At 48.2% G+C, this 20,370-nt stretch overlaps 1 protein-coding gene across 1 annotated transcript in view; it reads right to left on the reverse strand.

Annotated features, from left to right (window-relative positions):
* NCKIPSD (NCK interacting protein with SH3 domain) overlaps positions 1-17,000 on the reverse strand; it is a 76,914-nt gene extending 59,914 nt beyond the window's left edge. Inside the window, exon 1 of the mRNA XM_029051467.2 lies at positions 16,753-17,000. Coding sequence (XP_028907300.1) covers positions 16,753-16,923 — 171 coding nt within the window. The 5' untranslated portion in view covers positions 16,924-17,000. The remainder of the gene's footprint in view (positions 1-16,752) is intronic.
* Between the last annotated feature and the right edge of the window lie 3,370 nt (positions 17,001-20,370).

The raw sequence follows: 20,370 nt of genomic DNA on the forward strand, positions 1-20,370 counted from the left end.
ATGACAAGACAAATATAGATAGATATATATACACACACATAAATATATCTACATATATATATATATAGTGTGTGTGATGCACAAATGGAAAGCAAAAAACCAAGTTTCACATTCCCTCGGCATGTGACAGTTAAGGCTGCATTGGCCCGCCCACTCTCCCCCTGTTCAGAGACCCACCCCAAACCCAACTCCATCCAGCAACTCTCTGCCCCATTCTCCCCGCTCACACCTAGATCCCAACCTGACGCATGGGCAACATAAATTTCTAGCTCTTGTGTGTTGACCGTGACCAAAACCAGGACACTCTCGCCTCCACACTGTCTACCCCCACTGAGGAAATCTGGCAGGGCCCAGAGCAAGAACAACACTGAGGATGCCATCAGGGAGAAGCTAAGGAAGAGCAACCTCCCAAGGCAACCAACCCAACTCACCCAGGAGAGCCTAAAGCAGGGAGGCAAGTGACACTGGAGAAGAATCTGCCTAATTACTGCTAATCAGGGGCCCCCAAATGAGGAGTGGCTCCAAAGGAAACAAAATGCCACCCAGAATTTTGAGTACACTGCTCCTATAATCAGTTTTAATAGTAAAATCCTCTCCAATTCCCAACTAAAAGAAGAAGCCTTTAGCGCTGCTAATTAACGAGGAGAAATCCCCTGGACGGGGGTAATGTGGAATGGAATTCCATCTGGCAGTGGGAATGGGCCTGAAACAAACTCAGCTCTTTTCACTGACAGCAGAAGAAAAGCCTTCATTTAAAACTGCTCTCCCATCCCTTTTCCCTCCCTTCGTGCCAGTGCCAGGATGGAAGTGCTGCCTCAGCTACAAATCACTATCCAGCTGCTTATTCTCCTGAGCCGCCCAGGGGTTAAACATAACGCTTTCATTATGGAGAATGGCATGATTTGCCCAATCGGACGCCACTTCTCCTCACCATCACCACTGAGAAGCCCCCCAAAATGGAACCTGAGATTTCATTTTCTCAGGAAAGGAAGACAAGTCTGGGCATAGACCTTCCTAAAGGAAGCGCCTGGTTACTGGTGCAGTGCTAAACTTGCCGGCAGTCTGCCCAGACTTCAAAGCAGAGGTACCAGAGTGTGAGACTTCTTGAAGCAGAGGATCTCCGAGCCCTTTAAAACCATTTGCTTTTGGGCGAACCCAGCCATAGGGCCTACTGGGAGGTGGTCATATATGGTAGCTTTTGATGTCTCCCAGGAGGTTTGCGTATGGCACTCTACACAGGGCCCAAACCCTACTGGAGCAGCCACGGGAGATGCGAGAACCAACGGAATCACTGTGGCCCAGACTGGGGGGGGGGGGGGGGGTGTCACCCATATCCTGGCTCTCCCAAAGCCCTCACTGAGATCCCGCACTACAGAGTGCCACAGGGTCCATGTTGCAACTGCATAAAGCAGCTCCTTCTCTCCTCCCAGAGAGCCTGTGTTCTTGTAGGATGGAGAGAGTTAATGGAAATATTTGATTCCCTCTCCACTAGCCCTTCCTCTTTCCTCTCACAGTCTGGCTCCTCGCTCCTCTTGCCCTCCCTGGGACCTTTTCCAGTCTCACTCGGGCTCTGAGGAGGCAGGAGGTGACTCAGTGCAGGCTGAGGCAATAGAGCGTTCCATCCCATTGTTCAGTTAGTTCTGAGCCCTTCTGACACTTCCTGCATTGCTCTCTATTCCCATCACAGCCACCACTTTGGAAAAAAACAACGTGAAGGATGACTGTCTCCAGTTACCAAAATAAACGTCTCTACTTCAGCCCGTGTTAGCTGAGATTAAACGCCACTCGAGCAGCAGGAGGCAATTATTCTCTGACAGTGCTCCCTTGCCAATATCTTCTCTTCCCCAAATTACATACCGTGTGTGTGTGTGTATATATATATATATATATATATATATGAATATATGCAGCCCAAGAAGCTGAGCTCCTCTGCGCACAGCAGGGCTTTGAGAGCCCAGAGATGGTAGAATGTACTCATAGACTCTGGCAAAAGTCAAAACACTCCATCTAGGTCCAGGGCTCTTACCACCACCCTGTCCCATATTTCTCTTTTCCCACTAAACCCTGTTCACAAGGGGCCCAGGATAATCAGTCATCATCAATGGTATTTATTGAGTGCTTACTATGTGCAGAGCAATCAATCATTGGTACTCAATGAGCTGTCTAAAGAGTTCAAAGCACTGCACCTAGCTGTTTAGGAGAGTAGAGAAGCAAGACGCGCACACATTCCCACTCTTCAAAGGGCTTATGATCTGCTCATCTGATGCAGGGAGGGTAAATTGATAAAATTACTTTCAAAGAGTGGGAGCAGGAGGATGAATAGAACCCCATGGAAAGTAGCACAAATGTATCGGGACGAAAGAGCGGAATAACTGAATCTACAAGTCAAAATATATGTATGTACATGCATGCTGAGGCTAGGAAGAAAATGCATGAGTGCTGGGGGGGGTGGAGAACGACAATGTGACTGGGTAGTTGTGCAGCAGTTATGAAAGGCTGCTTGGAGGCAGCAGACTTTTGGGAGAGCTTTGAAGGTGAGGAGAGCTGTGACCTGGTGGATTTGGGTGGGGCAAGGGTAGGGAGTCCCAGGCTGGAGGAATAGGGTGACCAAGGGTCAGTAGGGGAGAGGAAAGAGCGAAGTATAGTTAGAGGGTAAGCTGACCTGTAAGATGAAGAAAGCTGATGGAGAACCTTGAAACCAAAAGGAGGTTTTTGCTTGATGCAAAGGGAGATGGGCAGCCACTAGAGAATGAATGGAGACATGTGGCAAGTGCTTGCTTCAAGAAGATGATCTGTACAGCAGGAGTATAGTATACACTGAAGAGGCTGGAGGCAGGGAGACCAGTGAGGAGGCTGTTACAGTAGTCTAACCTTGATAGACAAGAGTGTGGAACCAGAGTAGTAACAATTTGGGTGAAGAAGTGGAGCTGGAAGATCAATTATGGCCTTCAGCTGTCCACCATTTCCTCCACTCTGGAAATAACTGCCCCAGAGCCCATGGAACATGCCAGTGGCAGTCAGGCTACAATCACTATCCTCCTTCTCCCCATCCCCACACAGGAGCCACCAGGAGCCACCATGCTGATTCACACTCCAGATCCTTCAGCTTATGGCAGTAAAGTGAACCTTCCTTAACACAACTGGCTAACTGGACAGGGGCACACACCTGAGGTTAATCAATCACATTTCTTGAGTGCTCACTGTGTGCAGAGCTCTATACTAAGCAATTGGGAGAGTACAATATAACAAAGTTGGTAGAAACATTCCCTGCCACAAGGAACTTACAGTCTAGATGGAGACCTCCTTCTGGGTCCAGGTCAACTTAATTACTATAATAATCATGTCCAGCCTCAACCCCCAGTTAGGCAAGGGGGGAGGGATTGTTTCAATATTCTCGTCACCTGTCCCCTCCTTACTTAAACTGTCTTCTTCCCCCTACACCTCCTTCTAGCCAAGTACGCCTTCTAACCTACTATTGCACCTAACTGTTCTCTATAAGTCATTATCCAAGCTAGTCTCCCCTACCAGAATGCCCTCCCTTTTCTTCCTCTCCTTCAAAATTATATTAAAGCTCTGCCACCTCCAAGAAGCCTTCCCCACTTGACCTCACCAGGTTCCCCTTACATCAGAAACCCTGTAGTATGGAGGAAAACCCACAGGATTGAGCAACAGACTATGAAAGTTGAAATACAGGGAGGAGTCAAAGATAATGTCAACTGTGGGCTTTAGAGACAAGGAGGAAGGGGTTGTGATCAGCTGTGATGGTAACGTTAGATGGAGGAGGGGATTCTGGAAGGAACATAAGTTGTTCAGTTCTAGATGTATTGAGTTTAAGGTGCCATCACCCATGTGGCAATGTTCTGAAGGTAAAAGGAAATATGAGGTTGCAGAGAAAGTGAGAGGTTGGGGCAGGAGAGAGAGATTGGGGAGTCATTTGCATAGAGGTGGAAGTTAAAGCCATTGAAAGCAGGTGAGCAACCCATGAGAGTAAGTGCACAGTGAGGAGAGAGAGAGACCCAGGAAAGAATTTTGAGGGACACCCATGGTATGGCCAGAGAGGAAAGAAAAGAACCAGGGGAGAACTGTATCAGTGAAACCAACCCTAGATAGCATTTCCAAGAGAAGGGGGTGGTCCACAGGGTCAAAGGCAGCCAAAAGGTCAAGGAGGATCGGGATAGAGTCTGTTAGATTTGGCGAGAAGGAGGTCATAGGTGACCTTGGAACTGCGGGCTAAGCAGAGGGCAGGGAGTGAAAACTGGACAGTAGAGAGTCAGGAAGGGAGTTGGAAGAGGAGATGGGACAATGACTGGAATCTGCAATGGGATCCAGAAAACATTTTTGAGAGTAGGGGAGATGAGACCATGTTTAAAGGCCAAGGGGAAGGAACCATTAGGGAGGGAAGATGAGTGAGCCACAGTGTTTTAAGGAGGTGAGAGGAGAGGGGGTCAGAGACACAGGTGGTGGGGGGGGGTAGATTGTGAAAGCAGATGGAAGACCTCCTCCTGCGAGACAGCTAGCTGGGAAAGATGACAGAGTGGAAGTTGGGGTGGGAGGGAGACTTTGGGAAGCTCACGCCTGATGGTTTTGATTTTGTCAACAAAGTAGTTTGATGTTCTGTTTGAGATTTGTACTCAAAACACAAGTGATTGACAGCATAAAAAGCCATATATAATTATCTGAATAATGTATTTGTGTCTGTCCAGCCTTTCCCATTCAACTAAGCTCCTGTAAGCTCATTGTGGGTAGGGAATGTGTCTACCAACTCTGTTGCATTATATTCTCCCAAGTGCTTATTACAGTGCTCTGCACATAGTAAGTGCTCAATAGCGATCGACTGGGGAGAGAGTCTCTGACTCATTCTCTCTCGGTAACTTCTCATTCATTCAATCGTATTTATTGAGTGCTTCCTGTGTGCACAGCACTCCCAGAGCTTAGTATATTGCTCGGCACAGTTCTTCTATCACAGTTAGATTACTTTATCAGCCTCCTCACGGGGTCTCCCGGTCTCCAGTCTCTCCCCACTTCTCTAGACTGTAAGCTTGTTGTGGGCAGGGAACATGTCTACCAACTCTGTTATACTGTACTCTCCCAAGCACTTAGTACAGTGTTCTGCACACAGGAAGCATTCAATAAATACCACTGATTGATTCAATCTATACCAGCTGGATCATCATCAGGAAGCATTACTCAGAAGAGCTCTTTCCACTCTTAGGAAACCTCCAGTGGATATCCAACTCCCACTGCATGGAGTAGGAACTCCTTACTATTGGCTTCAAGGCTACCCACCAGCTTGCTCCATTTTACATAGATCAGTTCTCTTCCCCCACTGCTCGCCAACTCACACTCTTTGCTCCTCCCAAGATCATCCTCTAATTGTACTTCACTATCATATCTCCTGCTTCTGATCCCTTGCTGACTCAGTTTCCTCGGTCTGGAAACTTCTCCCCAAATCTACTAGACCACTGTTCTCCCCAAGTTCCACCTCCTCCAGGAAGCTTTCCCTGATTAATGTGCAACACCCCAGTCACCTTGTCAGCCCAGCTCCCACCCTAAGCACCTGGCATTTTATTCCTATCTCAGCACTTGCTTATGTACATATGCACATATTTGTATGCATATTCAGTTGCTCAGTTATTTCACTGTAAACTCGTTGTGGGCAGGTAACGTGTCTGTCAACTCTGTTGTATTTTCTCAAGCACTTAGTAAGCATTCAAATATCATTGATGATGATGATTTCATCTTTATATACTTATGTTACTTCCTGACTGTCTGTTGGATATGAAGGGGAAGGGCGTTCCAGGCCAGGGGCAGGAGGTGGGCGAGAGGTCGTCGATGACATAGATGAGAGCGAGGAAAAGTGAGTAGGTTGGCATTGGAGGAGTGAAGTGTGCAGACTGGGTTGTAGTAAGAAATAAGGGAGGTAAGGTGGAAGGGGCAAGGTGACTGACTGCTTTAAAGCCAAAGGTAAGGAGTTTCTGTTTGATGCAGAGGTGAATGGGCAACCACTGGAGGTTCTCGAGGAGTGGGGAGACCTGGACTGAATGGTTTTATAAAAAATGATCTGGGAAGCAGAGTGAAGTATGGACTGGAGTGGAAAAAAGATTCCTAAGTGCTATGGAAGGTTATGAGTACACAGATACTTAGGTGGTGCTGAAGTGGCAGTTGGGGGAAAAATAACCTGGGAAGATTAGAAATTAACCAGGGAAGGACTCCTGGAGATGTGACTTGAGAGAGCTGTAGTCTACAGCATGTGAAGCAGGAGGGAGTTCCAGGCAGTGGTGGAGTGTGAGACCAGAGCAAGACTGAGCAGTTGGTTTGAGAGGGACAAAGAGTGCGAGCTGCGGTGTAATGAGAGAGGAGAGTGGACAGTGGGAGGGAGAAAGCTGATGACTGATAGCCTTAAAGTCAATGGTCAGAGGAGTTGAATGCTTGAACCAGAGAGGAATGAGAAATGGCCAGAGGTTTTTAAAGAGTGGGCAGATGTGTGCAGAACAATGCTTTAGAAAAATAATCTGGGCCACAGATGTAATCTGTACTCCATACACAGTATGGACTGGAGAAGGGAGAGACTGAAAGCAGGGAGACCAGTGAGGAGGCTGATGTGCTAGGCAAACCTCACCTGGATCTGGGAGAAAAAGGCAGATTCTGGAAATGTTGTAGAGGAAAAACTGATAGGATATGGCAACAGGCAGACTCTGGGAGTTGAGAGAGAGGGAAGACCATAAGGTTGTAAGCTCCTTAAGGGCAGGGAACATGGGTCTTGCATCAACTGAACTTGCCCAATAGCTTGGTAAAATGTTTCACACTAGGTTCATATTTAATAAATGCCGTTGATTGATTGATAGTAAGTGCTTAATTCTGTTGACGGATGACTCAAGAGAGAGGAAGAGAGGTTCAAAATGACTATTTGAGTGAACAAAGGGCTTCTTTCTCTAGTGGATCTTTTTGCTCCATGTCAAAATGATCCCAGAGACCACCACCCCCCTGTATATCCTGATAGCAAAGGAGATAGCAGCGAACGGACAAGGAATATGAGGTCAGTGGCAGTGGGAACAATGCCCAACTGTTCTCCAGTCACACAGTCCTGGCAGCTGAGACCATCGGCATATCCCAGGACTTTCTCTGACAGAACACAGAAAGGTGGAGTTCCCATTCAAGTCAGTTCAATATCCACAGGACTAGTTCTTGAAACCACCCAGGGGAAACCTTACCAGGGCTGACAGAACCTGGATCCCAATACTTCCTGGTTCTGAGTTCTAAGTGCTTACCACGGCCCCGCAATCTTGTGAACACTCCCCAAAGAAATGACGATAAAATAGTATTTATCCTCAAAACTGAAGACAAATGGGAAGGGCCTGCCTGTTGCCCACATTGCTCTGGCTATCTCTAGGCACAACTGGCCCCCTTGGGGTGGCGGGGGAAGGGGCCCTCATTCATTAGGTGTCATAAGTTCTGAATTAGGTGACATTCATAAGTACTGTATTAAACACTGAGAAAAATATATGTGGATGGATAAAGGGATGGACTCTGGCCCCCAAGAGACCCACGAACTAAGAAGACTCCTGGGAGCCACCTTCCCTGGGAGACAGGCTCCCTGACGATCAGTAGCTGGCTCTAACCTTGATCAAGTACTTCGTTTGGCCTTTGGCACAGTAGGTGCTCAATAGTCAATCGTATTTACTGAGCACTTACTGGGCACAGAGCACTGTACGAAGCTCTTGGGAGAGTACAATAGAGTCAGTAGACACGTTCCCTGCCTATGAGGAGCTTACAGTCTAGAGGGGGAGGCAGACATTAATATAAATTATGGATATGTACATAAGTACTATGGGGCTGAGGGTGGACTGCATAAAAGGTGCAAATCCAAGTATAAGAGTGATGCAGAGGGATTGAGAGAAGAGGTAATGAGGGCTTAGTAGGGGAAGGCCTTCTGGAAGAGATGCACCTTCAATAAAGCTTTGAGGTAGGGAGAGTGATCATCTGTCAGATATGAAGGGGGAGGGTGTTCCAGGCCAGTGGCAGGACATGGGCGTGGGGTCAGTGGTGAGACAGACAAGACGAAGGTGCAGTGAGTAGGCTGGCGTTAAAGAAATGAAGTGTGCAGACTAGGAGAGCAGTGAGGTGAGGTGACTGAGTGCTTTGAAGTCAATGGTAAAGAGTTTCTGTTTGTTGTGGAGGTGGACGGGCAACCACTGGAGGTTCTTGAGGAGGGGGGAAACATGGCCTGAACAAAATGTTATTGATGAATGCCAGGAATGCAGATAAGGATGAAAAGCAGAAGGCCATTTGAGACCAGGAGATGGGGGGGAGGGGGGGCACAGAGAGGAGCGGACACCAGCCCACCTGACCAGCCGATCACAGAAGGACACAGATGGAGAAGAGGACCAAGTGCAGAAGAATAAACACGAGGTGGGGGGTGTCCATAAGTGGGTAGATTGTAATGGTCAGTGTGACTCTCTTTGGTTGATACTGTGCCTGCTAAAAATCACCCATTGGATAATAATAATAATAATTATGGTATTTATTAAGCATCTACTATGTGTCAAGCACTAAGTGTTGGGGTAGATATAAGATATTCAGATTGGATACAGTCCCTGCCCCACATGGGGCTCAGTCTTAATCCCCCCCCCGCCCCTTTGACAGATGAGGTAACTGAAGCACAGAGAAGTGAAGTGACTTACCCAAGGTCACACAGCAGACAAGTGGCAGAGCCGCAATTAGAATCCCCATCCTCTGACTCCCAAGCCCGTACTCTTGCCATTAGGCCACGCTGCTTCCCATCACCACTTATGTGGCACCCCTCCTTGATAAATTGGCAATAAAGCTGCAGTCATTGCTTCTGAGCAGCTCCTTGCTGGAGTTCTGTGCCGTCCTGCACTTGTCTATGTGACCTTGGAAAAGTCATTTCACTTCTCTGTGCCTCAGTTACCTCACCTGTAAAATGGGGATTAAGACTGTAAGCCCCATGTGGGACAGGGACTGTGTCCAACCTGATTACTTTCTATTTACCCCAGTGCTTAGAACAGTGATTGGCACATTGTAAGCACTTAACAAATACCATAATAGTAATAACTAGAGAACGAAGCTGCTTATTGCTGCTCTGAGCACCTTCTTTTTCTTTTTACTATATTTGTTATGTGCCAGGGACAGTTCTAAGCACTTAGGTACATACCAGCTAACCAGGTTGGACACAGTCCATGTCCAACATGGGGCTCACAGCCTTAATCCCCATTTTACAGAGTAGGTAACTGAGGCCCAGAGAAGTGAAGTGACCTGCCCAAGATCACACAACAGACAAGTGGCAGCAATGGATTAGAATCCAGGTCTTTCTGACTCCTAGGCCCATGCTGTATACACTAAGCCACAGTGCTTCTCGCTATGGCTTGGTGGCATTGGTCTTCCGTGGATAACATCTGCTGGAGCTCACAGAGATGACTGCAGACTCTTGTGTGGGCTTATTTTGTCCGTGGACAAAATTGACCCAAGGAAGCGTTGGGGGAAAAGAGGGGTTAGGGATGAGTAAAATGGCACCAAAAGGGTACTGAGAAGCAGTGTGGCCTAGTGGATAGAGCATGGGCTTGGGAGTCAGATGCCCTGGGTTCTAATCCTGGCTCTGCCACTTACCTGCTGTGTGACCCTGGGCAAGTCACTTAACTTCTCTGGGACTCAATTACCTCCCTCTGCAGAATGGCTATTCAATTCCTGATCTCCCTCTTATTTAGATTGTGAGCTCCATGTGAGATCTGCTTAACTTATATCCACCTCAACATTTAGTACAATGCTTGGCACATAGTAAGCACTTAAATACCACAATTCTTCTAATTATTATTATTAATAAAATAGATAAAAAAGACCTAAAAACCCTGGGACTCAGCACAACACGTGAGCAACATGGGAAGCACAGGCTAAACCACCTCAGTTAAAAGCAAGCCCAGGTAGCATGACCTCAATGGAAAAAGCAAAGGCTTGAGAGTCAGAGGATGTGGGTTGTAATTATGGCTCTGCCACCTGCCTGCTGTGTGACCTGGGGCAAGTCTCTTAATTTCTCAGTCCCTCAGTTCCTCACCTACACAATGGGGATGAAATACCTGTTCCCCTTCCCACTCAGACTGTGAGCCCCCATGTGGGATAGGGACTGTGTAATAATAATAATAATAATGATGGCATTTAAGTGCTTACTATGTGTTGGACACTGAGGTGGGTACAAGCAAATCGAGTTGGACACAGTCCCTGTCCCACATGGGGCTCATAGTCTTTATCCCCATTTTACAGATAGGCACAGAGAAGTGAAGTGCCTTGCCCAAGGTCACACAGCAGTGTCCGACCTGATTTACCCCAGCGCTTAATACACTGCTTGGTGCATAGTAAGTGCTTAACAAATACCACACTGAAAGCACACTCTTATCCACTCTATCCCAGGCTTGGTTAAAATCCTCTCCTTTGCAGGCCAAAGCCCTGCACCCCATTCCAATCTCATGTACACTTCCTTCACTCATTAGCCCTAGCCCTCAACTCCAGCCTCTCTCCATGGTGCCTTGCTCTGAGAAGGCTCTTATCCCTGGCTCAACTGCCTCCCTTTTCCTCCTGAAGTCCTTGCCCTTGGTAGCATCTGCTTCCAACGCTCCCCTGATTACCTCACTTCTAGGCCTTGAAGCTGGCAGAGGAAAAGGGCACGAAGGAGAAGTCATTATCGAGACATTTAACAAGTATTATTGAATTCTCATGAGGAGCAGAGCACTATAGGGACATTTGGGATCCATGTTAAAGAACAGACATGGCCCTTGATCTCTAGGAGCTAAAAAGCTCTAATAGCAGAGATGAGGCAGATGTATAGTCAACATAAAGAGATCAGGAGAGATGTGATAATTGCACAAATAACCTGTCAGGTGAAGAGCGGGTCATGGATTGAGCAGACGAGCTGGAGAATGACAGGGGCTAATCACGGAAAGCTTCCTGGGGAAGGCGGACCTGAGGCAGAGTGGCAACTGAATCATTTCCAGGTTCCCTATGACTGACTGCATTACTCTAAAAACAAACAGCTCCCCAATTCCTCTTCTGCACCTCTCAAGGAAGTTTCTCCCAATGCTAATTCAAGTACCTGCCCCAACCCCAGGCTACGATTCTGGTCTTCACCTCTAAAGCTCCAGCACCACCTTCCCAATGGGGGCACTGTGAATTAGTCAGAGGGCCGTGGCCATCACCCAACTAACCACCCACAAGCCTCTTCCTCTGCAGCTCCACCCCTCAGTGCTTTGCGACATTCCCTGTCTGACACAAACCCACACTAGGTATTCTTCTCCAGCCTGAGGTTGGGGTGCTCAGCCCCCCTGCTGCCCTTTACCTTCTTGGTTACATGGCAAGGTTTAGGGAGCAGCTTACACAAAGGACGCTGAATTGAGCAGAAAGGCTCCAAAAGGAATTCAGGGGGAGGAGAGGGGGTTGTCATCTCTTTCCATTAAAAGGGGGTTTTAAGCTGTCAAGAGAGAACAGCATTTCGCTAATTGCTCCTTTTCTTGAACAACAAATCAAGCTAAGTAGCCAAGCTGCTCCTGCACAATTATGAGGAGAGCTTGGGGGGGGGGGGGGGCGCGAGTAAGAGGGGCGCAGGGGAGAGAGGGAAGAGAAGGGGGAAAATTACTGTGCAAGTGTTGCTCAGAGGTGCTTTCTGAGGCACCAATTCCTGTTCTCAGCATCGCAGTCCAAGTGACAAGAGGTTGTTCTCCCAGTGACAGCTCAGGAAAGGGGGTGGGGGGGGAGGGAGAGAAACTGCTTCTCTCATCACTTTTCACTGCTGAATCTGACATCAGTCACCTCCAACAGCTAAAGCATCGGGCCAGCAGGCTTCCCTAGCCAAAAGCCCCCGTGGCTTTGGCTTGGACACCAAGTCAGACATCTGCCCTGCTGGGATGAAGGGAGAGGGGCTTTCACTTAGACCTAAAGGGCTCCTACTCTGGAGAGTCAAACCTTCACAAAAGATGAGACTAAGCCTTGGGGAAAGCCCAGACCGTTTCAGAGCAATGGAGCTCTGAGGAAGGAAGCTCTCAAGAAGGAAAGCTAAACCAAGGCGTAGATTGGCCACCCCCACTCATTCCATACCCAGGAGGCTTCTTGGACAAAAGCAAATGAAGGGAACTGGGTTTGATGTGTCACCTATTCCAGCCAATATCTCCCACGGCAAAAGATGAGATTCTGAGACTGAGACCTCAGAAATCCAGGGCATAAACAGGTTCTTTCACATCCACCGCTAGCCAGAAGGGGTTCAATCCAAAAGACCATTACGTCTGAGAAGGTGTAGTTAGTGGCCATATTTGGCCTAAGTCTCAGCACGTACCTGGGGCCGGGGGTCTTGGGAAACTCTCCCGGGAAAGCGAGGTATCAAAAACACAGAGGAACGTAAGCCAACATCCCCCAGTCAGGGTGCTGCAAGTAAATCATTGAAAGCGCTCATCTATCTAGTTAACTCCCCAGTGCTGGGTGGACATTCCACTCATTGTTCAAATGATAGAGAAGAACAATCAGTCTCTGCACCTGTCCCAGGACCAGCGACTTTATTGGATGGGTACTCTCTCTCTCTCCCCCACCTGTCCCTGCCCTGCCACCTGCCCCATTCTATGCATGCATCAGCTCTCTACTAAAGACTTTAGTACTGCTCTATCCATCTCTGTGTAGTCTGTGCTATTCTTGGTGGTGTCCGTGGAATAAAAACTCGAAGGGTTTGCCCCAGATTTGGGCAAAGTGAGGAAAGGGGGGTGATGAGAACTTCAAGCCCAAATGATTCACTGTCACCCACAGGACACCACCTCAAACACCTGCCGCTCCCTCCAGAGTCTTAGCTTTTACCGAAACTGACCCCAGTATACAGAACGGCCTCCCTACTCTTATCCACTATACCACCTCCCTGCCCTTCTGGGCATTTAGAATAATTGTATGTTCATTCACATTTCACCCCAGATTAGACTGTAAGTTCTGAGGATGAAGACTGTGACTATTCTCTAACAAATACCCATGGGCCCTAGCACAATGTTTTGCCACCTGTGGGCACTCAATAGTTGATAATAATAACTACCTGGATCGTTGAAGCTCTGCATTGGGTGTTGGAAGACAGAGGGCCCAGTACTACTAGCTCAGTAGCCTCCTAAACCACGAGGCCATCTCTGGTAGCACCTGGATTGTAGTGTACTCTCTCCTAGGCACTTAGGAATCAATCACTCATATTTATTGAGCACGCACTGTACTAAGCACTTGGGAGAGTTCAACACAACAGTATGACAGACCCAACATTCCCTGCCTACAATGAGCTTACAGTCTACAATATAGTGTAGTGCTCTGCACACAGTAGGCACTCAATAAATATGACTGATTGATTTCCAACAGGAGACCAGCTGTTCCATAGCATCCCAACTCCTTACTTCCTCAATCACCAAATCCTCTGCCAGTGGTCAATCCTAAACCCACAAGGTGGGGAACGTTTTTAAATGTAAAAGGCTAAAACCATGAAAAACTGAGTTTTACAGTGGACTAAACAAACCAAAAATTCCAGGGGCATTAAATATGACAGAACTGCCCAGAGAGCAAGTTCCAAACAGTATCAGTGTGGTAACTAAACTGCGAAACTAGGGAATGGAATCTAACAAATATGTTAATCAAATGCAGCTCAGCCAGCACATGCATGTACAATTGGGATTTGGTCTCATCATGTGGCTTATTCTGCCACAGAACATTATCAACAGCATTTGGGCACCTACCGTAAGCATAGCCCTAAACTCGGGGCTTGGAAACATACAATGGAAGTTGAAGACCCAGTTCCTGTTTTCGAAAAGCTTTCAATCTAATGAGGGAAGACAAGTGGACACAATTTTGACAGATACACAAAGGCCATTCTGCACACTTCTCCACTCCTCAAAAACCTCTAATGCTTACCCCTCTGTCATTCATTCACTCAATCGTATTTCCTGAGCGCTTACTGTGTGCAGAGCACTGTACTAAGCGTTTGGAAAGTACAATTCAGCAACAGAGAGAGACAATCCCTGCCTACAACTGGCTTACAGTCTAGAAGGGGGGAGAAAGACATCAAAACAAGTAAACAGGCTTCAATATAAAGAAATACAATTATAGATATATACACATCAAAACAAGTAAACAGGCATTAATATAAATAGAATTATAGATATGTAAATATATGTTACATATTATATATATTTATATTATATTATATAAATTATAGATATGTTTAGACTGTGAGCCCGTTATTGGACAGGGATTGTCTCTATCTGATGCCAAATTGTACATTCCAAGCGCTTAGTACAGTGCTCTGTACATAGTAAGCGCTCAATACTATTGAATGAATGAACGAATAAATATATAAACAAGTGCTGTGGGGTGGGGAAGGGGGTAGAGCAGAGGGAGCGAGTCAGGGCGATAGGGAGGGGGAGTTGAGGAAAAGGGGGGGCTTAGTCTGGGAAGGCCTCTTGGAGAAGGTGAGACTTCAGTAGAGCTTTGAAGGGGGGAAGTGAGATTGGCGGATTTAATAATGTTGGTATTTGTTAAGTGCTTACTATGTGCAGAGCACTGTTCTAAGCACTGTGGTAGATACAGGGTAATCAGGTTGTCCCACGTGAGGCTCACAGTTAATCCCCGTTTTACAGATGTGGTAACTGAAGCACAGAGAAGTGAAGCGACTTGCCCACAGTCACACAGCTGACAAGTAGCAGAGCCGGGAGTCGAACCCATGACCTCTGACTCCGAAGCCCGGGCTCTTTCCACTGAGCCACGCTGGATTTGAAGAGGGAGGGCATTCCAGGCCAGAGTAGGACACGGGCCAGGGTCGACAGTGGGACAGGCGAGGACGTGGCACAGTGAGAAGGTTAGCATCAGAAGAGCGGAGTGTGTGGGCTGGGATGTAGAAGGAGAGAAGGGAGGTGAGGCAGAAGGGGGGGGCAAGGTGATGGAGAGTTTTGAAGCCAATAGTGAGAAGTTTTTAGACACTCTTGACCACTGGCTTTGAGGTCTCCATCAGCTCTCTCCCTCCACTCTCCTTTCCCACTACACCCCAGCTCACACTCTCCATTCCTCATTTTCAACTCTCTGCCTCCCATCCTCCCTCCTACCTGGAACTTCCTCCCCCTCTTCAAATAAGTGCCCCCAGTTCTTTCCCTTCTTCAAGACCCTTGTGAAATCTCATCTCCTCCAAGAGCCTACCCCCAATTAATCTTTATTCTCCTTCAGTCACATCCTCCTTATTACCGCAACACTTTTGCACCACCTTAGCACTCTTGCGCATATCATTTTACATTCTGGGCACTTCCTCCTCCTACCTGTAAATTATTTTGTCTCTGTCTCCACACCCCCACCCCAGTATATTTTACGTAGCGACTGTGTTGCTTAAATAATAAAAAAAAAGTAAGCAATTCGGTGAACAAATTAATTTGTGTGCTACGGTGGACAATAAGGTGACATGACCACAAAGGTGGAGATTAGTCAGGGAATCTCTCTCGGAAGAGATGACTTCAGGAGGGGCCTGTTTTGGCCCATTTGAGGGGGAGGACATAAGCGACGGGTCAGAGATGGGAGAGTCGCAAGCAAGGAACAATTACAAGATTAACTTGGAAGGGGCAATGAATGCAAGCTGGGTATAACAGGAGTGAAACTGATTATACAGCAGCTCCCCTTCTCCAGTGCACTTGCTGACCAATGTGAACGTCTTCAGAATTTTTATGGTCTTTAAATAGCTCTTAATTGGAGAGGAGAGCATGAGACCAGAATTTTGGGTTTTGTTTTTTGGTTTTTTTTTTGGTTTGGCAGCATATTACTAACAAGGCTAGAGCAGTCATCACCACAATCCCCTGCAAAGATGGTCTTTCTGAGGACATGGGAGAGCTAGTCCAAAGGCAATACCTCCTCCATGTAGTTCAAGCGCTTAGTACAGTGCTCTGCACACAGGAAGCCCTCAATAAATATGATTGAAGGAATGAATAGTTCTTTCCCAGTACTTTGCACGTAGCAAGTGCCTGGCCTAAGAGAAGGAGCGTGGCCTAGATGAAAGAGCCCAGGCCTGGGAGTCAGAGGATCTGGGTCCTAACTCCAGCTTCTGTCACCTGTCTGCTGTGTGACCTCGGGCAAGTCACTTCAATTCTCTGTGTGGGCCTCAGTCACCTCATCTGTAAAACGGGGGACTCTCTGGACTGTGAGCCCCAAGCGGGCAGGGACTGTCCAACCCGATCAGCTTGTATCTACCCCAGAGCTTGGGACAGTGCCTGGCGCATAGTAAGCACTTAACAGATACCCTTTAAAAACAAAACCGATAAACTACTATCACTGTGCCAAGACAACCAAGGCACTGGTCCCCAGTTCCGCTCCCGATGGTCCCGTGGCCTCTGTGGTTCAGATGCAGTGGCTGGAGAGTTCCGTTCACCTGGAGCCGGTATGGGTGGAGGAGAGGGAGGTAGCTACACCTGAGCCCCATTTCCTAACAGCCCCTCCCCTGAACCCCCTCTCCGTGACCGCTAGCCCCGGTCTCCTGCAGGCCCCCATCGCCCGACTGGCCCTCCTTTTATTTTTTTTTTTTAACCTGGGTCCCGGGAACCTCCAGCGGCCGCTCCCCGCGGGCCAAGGGACGGCAAGAGGAAGGAGAGACGGGATGGGGAGAGAAGGGGCAGGCCGGGGGGTCGGGATCCGGCCATTCTCGGGGTGCCGGGTAGTGGGGGGAGAGGAGGAGGAGGAGGAACGGGGATGGGTCCCGGCCCCCGTTCTCACCTGGATGCGATGGAGGTAGGCGGGCGGGATGTAACCGGTTTCCCCGCTCCGGGCCCGGCTGGCCAGCCACCAATGCTCATTGCTTCGTTCCAGGATGAGGAAGGTCTCCCCGGCGCCGAAGCGCAACGAGTTGGGCTCCGCGGAGCTGAAGGCGTACAGGGAGCGATACATGACCGGGATCGGGGCCGGAACCTCCCGGGGCTCCGCACACTCGCGCCCGCTCCCGGGGCCGCCGCGCTCCGCCTCGTGACACCGCCACGTGCGCGCTCCCGGCTGGCGCCGCCCCCGCCCCTTCCTCGCTCGCCGCCGCCAGCGCGCCCCCGCGCTGGACGGCCGCATGGCGCCCCCTGGCGGTCTCAACCCCCGACCGCCCGTATGGCGCGCCCACGGCGGGCAGCGGCCCAGAGAAGCTGCGTGATTTTCCCAAGGTCGCACGGCAGGCAGGTGGCAGAGCTGGGATTGAATCCCAGCTCTGCTAGCTCCACTAGGCCACTGCACTGCGTTCCCTCCCCTCAAGGAGTCCACAACCTAGCGTTTGGCCCGTCGTTGGGCAGGGATTGTCTCTGTTCATTCATTCATTCAATAGTATTTATTGAGCGCTTACTATGTACAGAGCACTGGACTAAGCGCTTGGAATGGACAAATCGGCAACAGATGATAATGTTGGTATTTGTTAAGCGCTTACTATGTGCAGAGCACTGTTCTAAACGCTGGAGTAGACACAGGGTAATCAGGTTGTCCCACGTGAGGCTCACAGTTAATCCCCATTTTACAGATGAGGGAACTGAGGCACAGGGAAGTAGAGACAGTCCCTGCCCATTGACGGGTTTACAGTCTAATGGGGGAGACAAACAGACAAAAACAATAGCAATAAATAGAATCAAGGGGATGAACATCTCATTAAAATAATAGCAATGGATAGAATCAAGGTGATGGACATCTCATTAACGAAATAAATAGGGTAATGAAAATATATACAATTGAGCGAACGAGCACAGTGCTGAGGGGAGGGGGAGGGAGGGGGGAGGAGCAGAGGTAAAGGGGGGAAAAGAGGGCTTAGCTGAGGGGAGGTGAAGGGGGGTGGAGGGGGAGCAGAGGGAAAAGGGGAAGCTCAGTCTGGGAAGGCCTCTTGGAGGAGGTGAGCTCTAAGTAGGGTTTTGAAGAGGGGAAGAGAATTAGTTTGGGGTAGAGAATCTGTTGCCGAATTGTACATTCCAAGCGCTTAGCACAGTGCTCTGCACATAGTAAGCACTCAATCAATACGATGGAATGAATGAATGAATGCCGCGCTTGACCGTGAGCCCGTCATTGGGCAGGGATCGTCTCTATCTGTTGCCGAATTGTACTTTCCAAGCGCTTAGTACAGTGCTCTGAACATAGTAAGCGCTCAATAAATACGATTGAATGAATGAATGCCGTGCTTGATCGTGAGCCCGTTATTGGGCGGGGATTGTCTCTATTTGTTGCCGAATTGTACTTTCCTAGCGTTTAGTGCAGTGCTCTGCACACAGTAAACGCTCAATAAATACGATTGAATGAATGAATGACCCAGAGGAAGTACAGTGCTTGACGCATAGTAAGCGCTTCTAATCCTCGCTCTGCCAGTCGCTTGCTGTGTGACCTTGGGCGAGTCACTTAACTTCTCTGAACCTCAGCTTCCTCACTGGAAAATGAGGATTAAATCCTACTCCTTCCTATTTAGACTGGGAGCGCCATAAAAATAAAATAAATAAATAAATAAATGACGGTATTTGTTTAGCTCTTAACTATGTGCCAGGCACTGTACTAAGTTCTGGGGTGAATACAAGCAGATCGGGTTGGACACAGTCCTGGTCCCAAGTGGGGCTCACAGTTTCAATCCCCATTTTACAGATGTGGTAACTGAGGTCCAGCGAAGTGGCTTGCCCAAGGTCACACAGCAGACAAGTGGCAGAGGCAGGATTGGGACAGGGACTGTCCGAACCCGATGAAACTTGTATCTACCCTAGCTCTTAGAATAGTGCTTGACACAGAGTAAGCACTTTACAAATACGATAAAAAATACAATTATTATTATTATTGTTATTGTTGTTCTCTTACCTCTCTGCCCAATCCTAATAAGAACTGTGGTATATGTTAAGGGCTTACGCTATGCCAAGCACTGTACTAAACACTAGGGTAGATACAAGATAATTAGGTCAAACACAGTCCCCGTCCCACCCCAGGTTCTAAGTAGAAGGGAGAACAGGATTTGAATCTCCATTTTACAGATAAGGAAAGTGAGGCCCAAAGAAGTTCAGTGATTTTTCCCAAGGTCACACAGCAGGCATATGGAAGAGCTGGGATTAAAACCCAGGTCTTCTAGCTCCACTAGGCCAAATGATTCTTTAACCTCTAACCTTCTCTAACCTCATAAACTCTGATTTACCACTATCCAACCACAATCTTTGAACCTTCCATCTTCCCCACACCTTCTCACCCCTGAATCCTGTCCTGTCCTCACCCCTTCCCTCCCCCAGTCATCACCTCTGGACCTTGGATCCCTCTACTCATTCCAGGCTACCGTACCGCTCCTGGAATCCCTCCTCTCCTTTGATGATAAAGTCCACTCCCTCAATACCTCCCCCTTCACCAAACTCAACTCTCTGTCCCCCATATCTCTTTCCTAACCTCACATCACTTATCCCCAGCCCTGGATCGTCCTTCACCTCTACTCCAGTCCACCTCCCCCACTGTTGAACTTGGGCCATTGAGCAACACTGGCCAAGATCCAGCCATCAGTTCAACTTCTGCCATTTCTAATTCCCTCTAGAGCCCATCTGTCTCCTGTATTAAGCAACTCTTCTATTCCTCCCTCACCAACTGAGAAACAGCATAGCCTAGTGAAAAGGGCACATGCCTGGGAGTCAGAGGGCTTGGGTATTAATCCTGACTCTGCCACTTGCTTGCTGTTTGATCTTGGGGAAGTCTCTTCACTTCTCTGTGCCTCAGTATGCTCAACCGTAAAATGGGGATTCAATATGTGTTCTCCTCCAACTTGGACTGTGAGCCTCACGTGGGGCTCATTGGACAGGGCCCCTGACCTGATTATTATGTATGGGACAGGGCCCCTGACCTGATTATAATGTATCTACTTCAATTCTTAGAACAGTGCTGAACACAGTAAGTACATCATCATCATCATCATCATCATCATCATCATCATTATTATCACAGTGTCTGGCACAAAGTAAGCACCTAACAAATACCATTAAAAAAACTCAAAACTCCACACTCCTAGTCCCCACCAACTAATTGAAATATTGAACTGCCTCCTAGATCCCCCATTGTCTCCCTCTCTAACCCCCAATGACCTCAGCAATTATTTTGTTAGCAAATAAAAATCACCAGGTTGGAATTTCCCAAAGTTTCTCCATAACCTCCTCACTGCTCTTCTACCCCCTCCTCTTTCTCCTCCTTCCCAGCCACCTCTTAAGAGGAAGCCTCCCAGCTGCTCTCAAAGCCTACCCCATCTCCCCATGCCCCTGGCCCCATCCCCTCTCACTTAAAAATACAAACACCTACTTTCCTCCCCACTCTTACCGTTATCTTCAAATTCCTGCCCTTATGGGACAGCTCCTTCCCAACTGCCTACTCACC

The sequence above is a fragment of the Ornithorhynchus anatinus genome, chromosome X1, assembly GCF_004115215.2.
Source record: "Ornithorhynchus anatinus isolate Pmale09 chromosome X1, mOrnAna1.pri.v4, whole genome shotgun sequence".
In the NCBI taxonomy this organism is placed as follows: Eukaryota; Metazoa; Chordata; class Mammalia; order Monotremata; family Ornithorhynchidae; genus Ornithorhynchus; species Ornithorhynchus anatinus.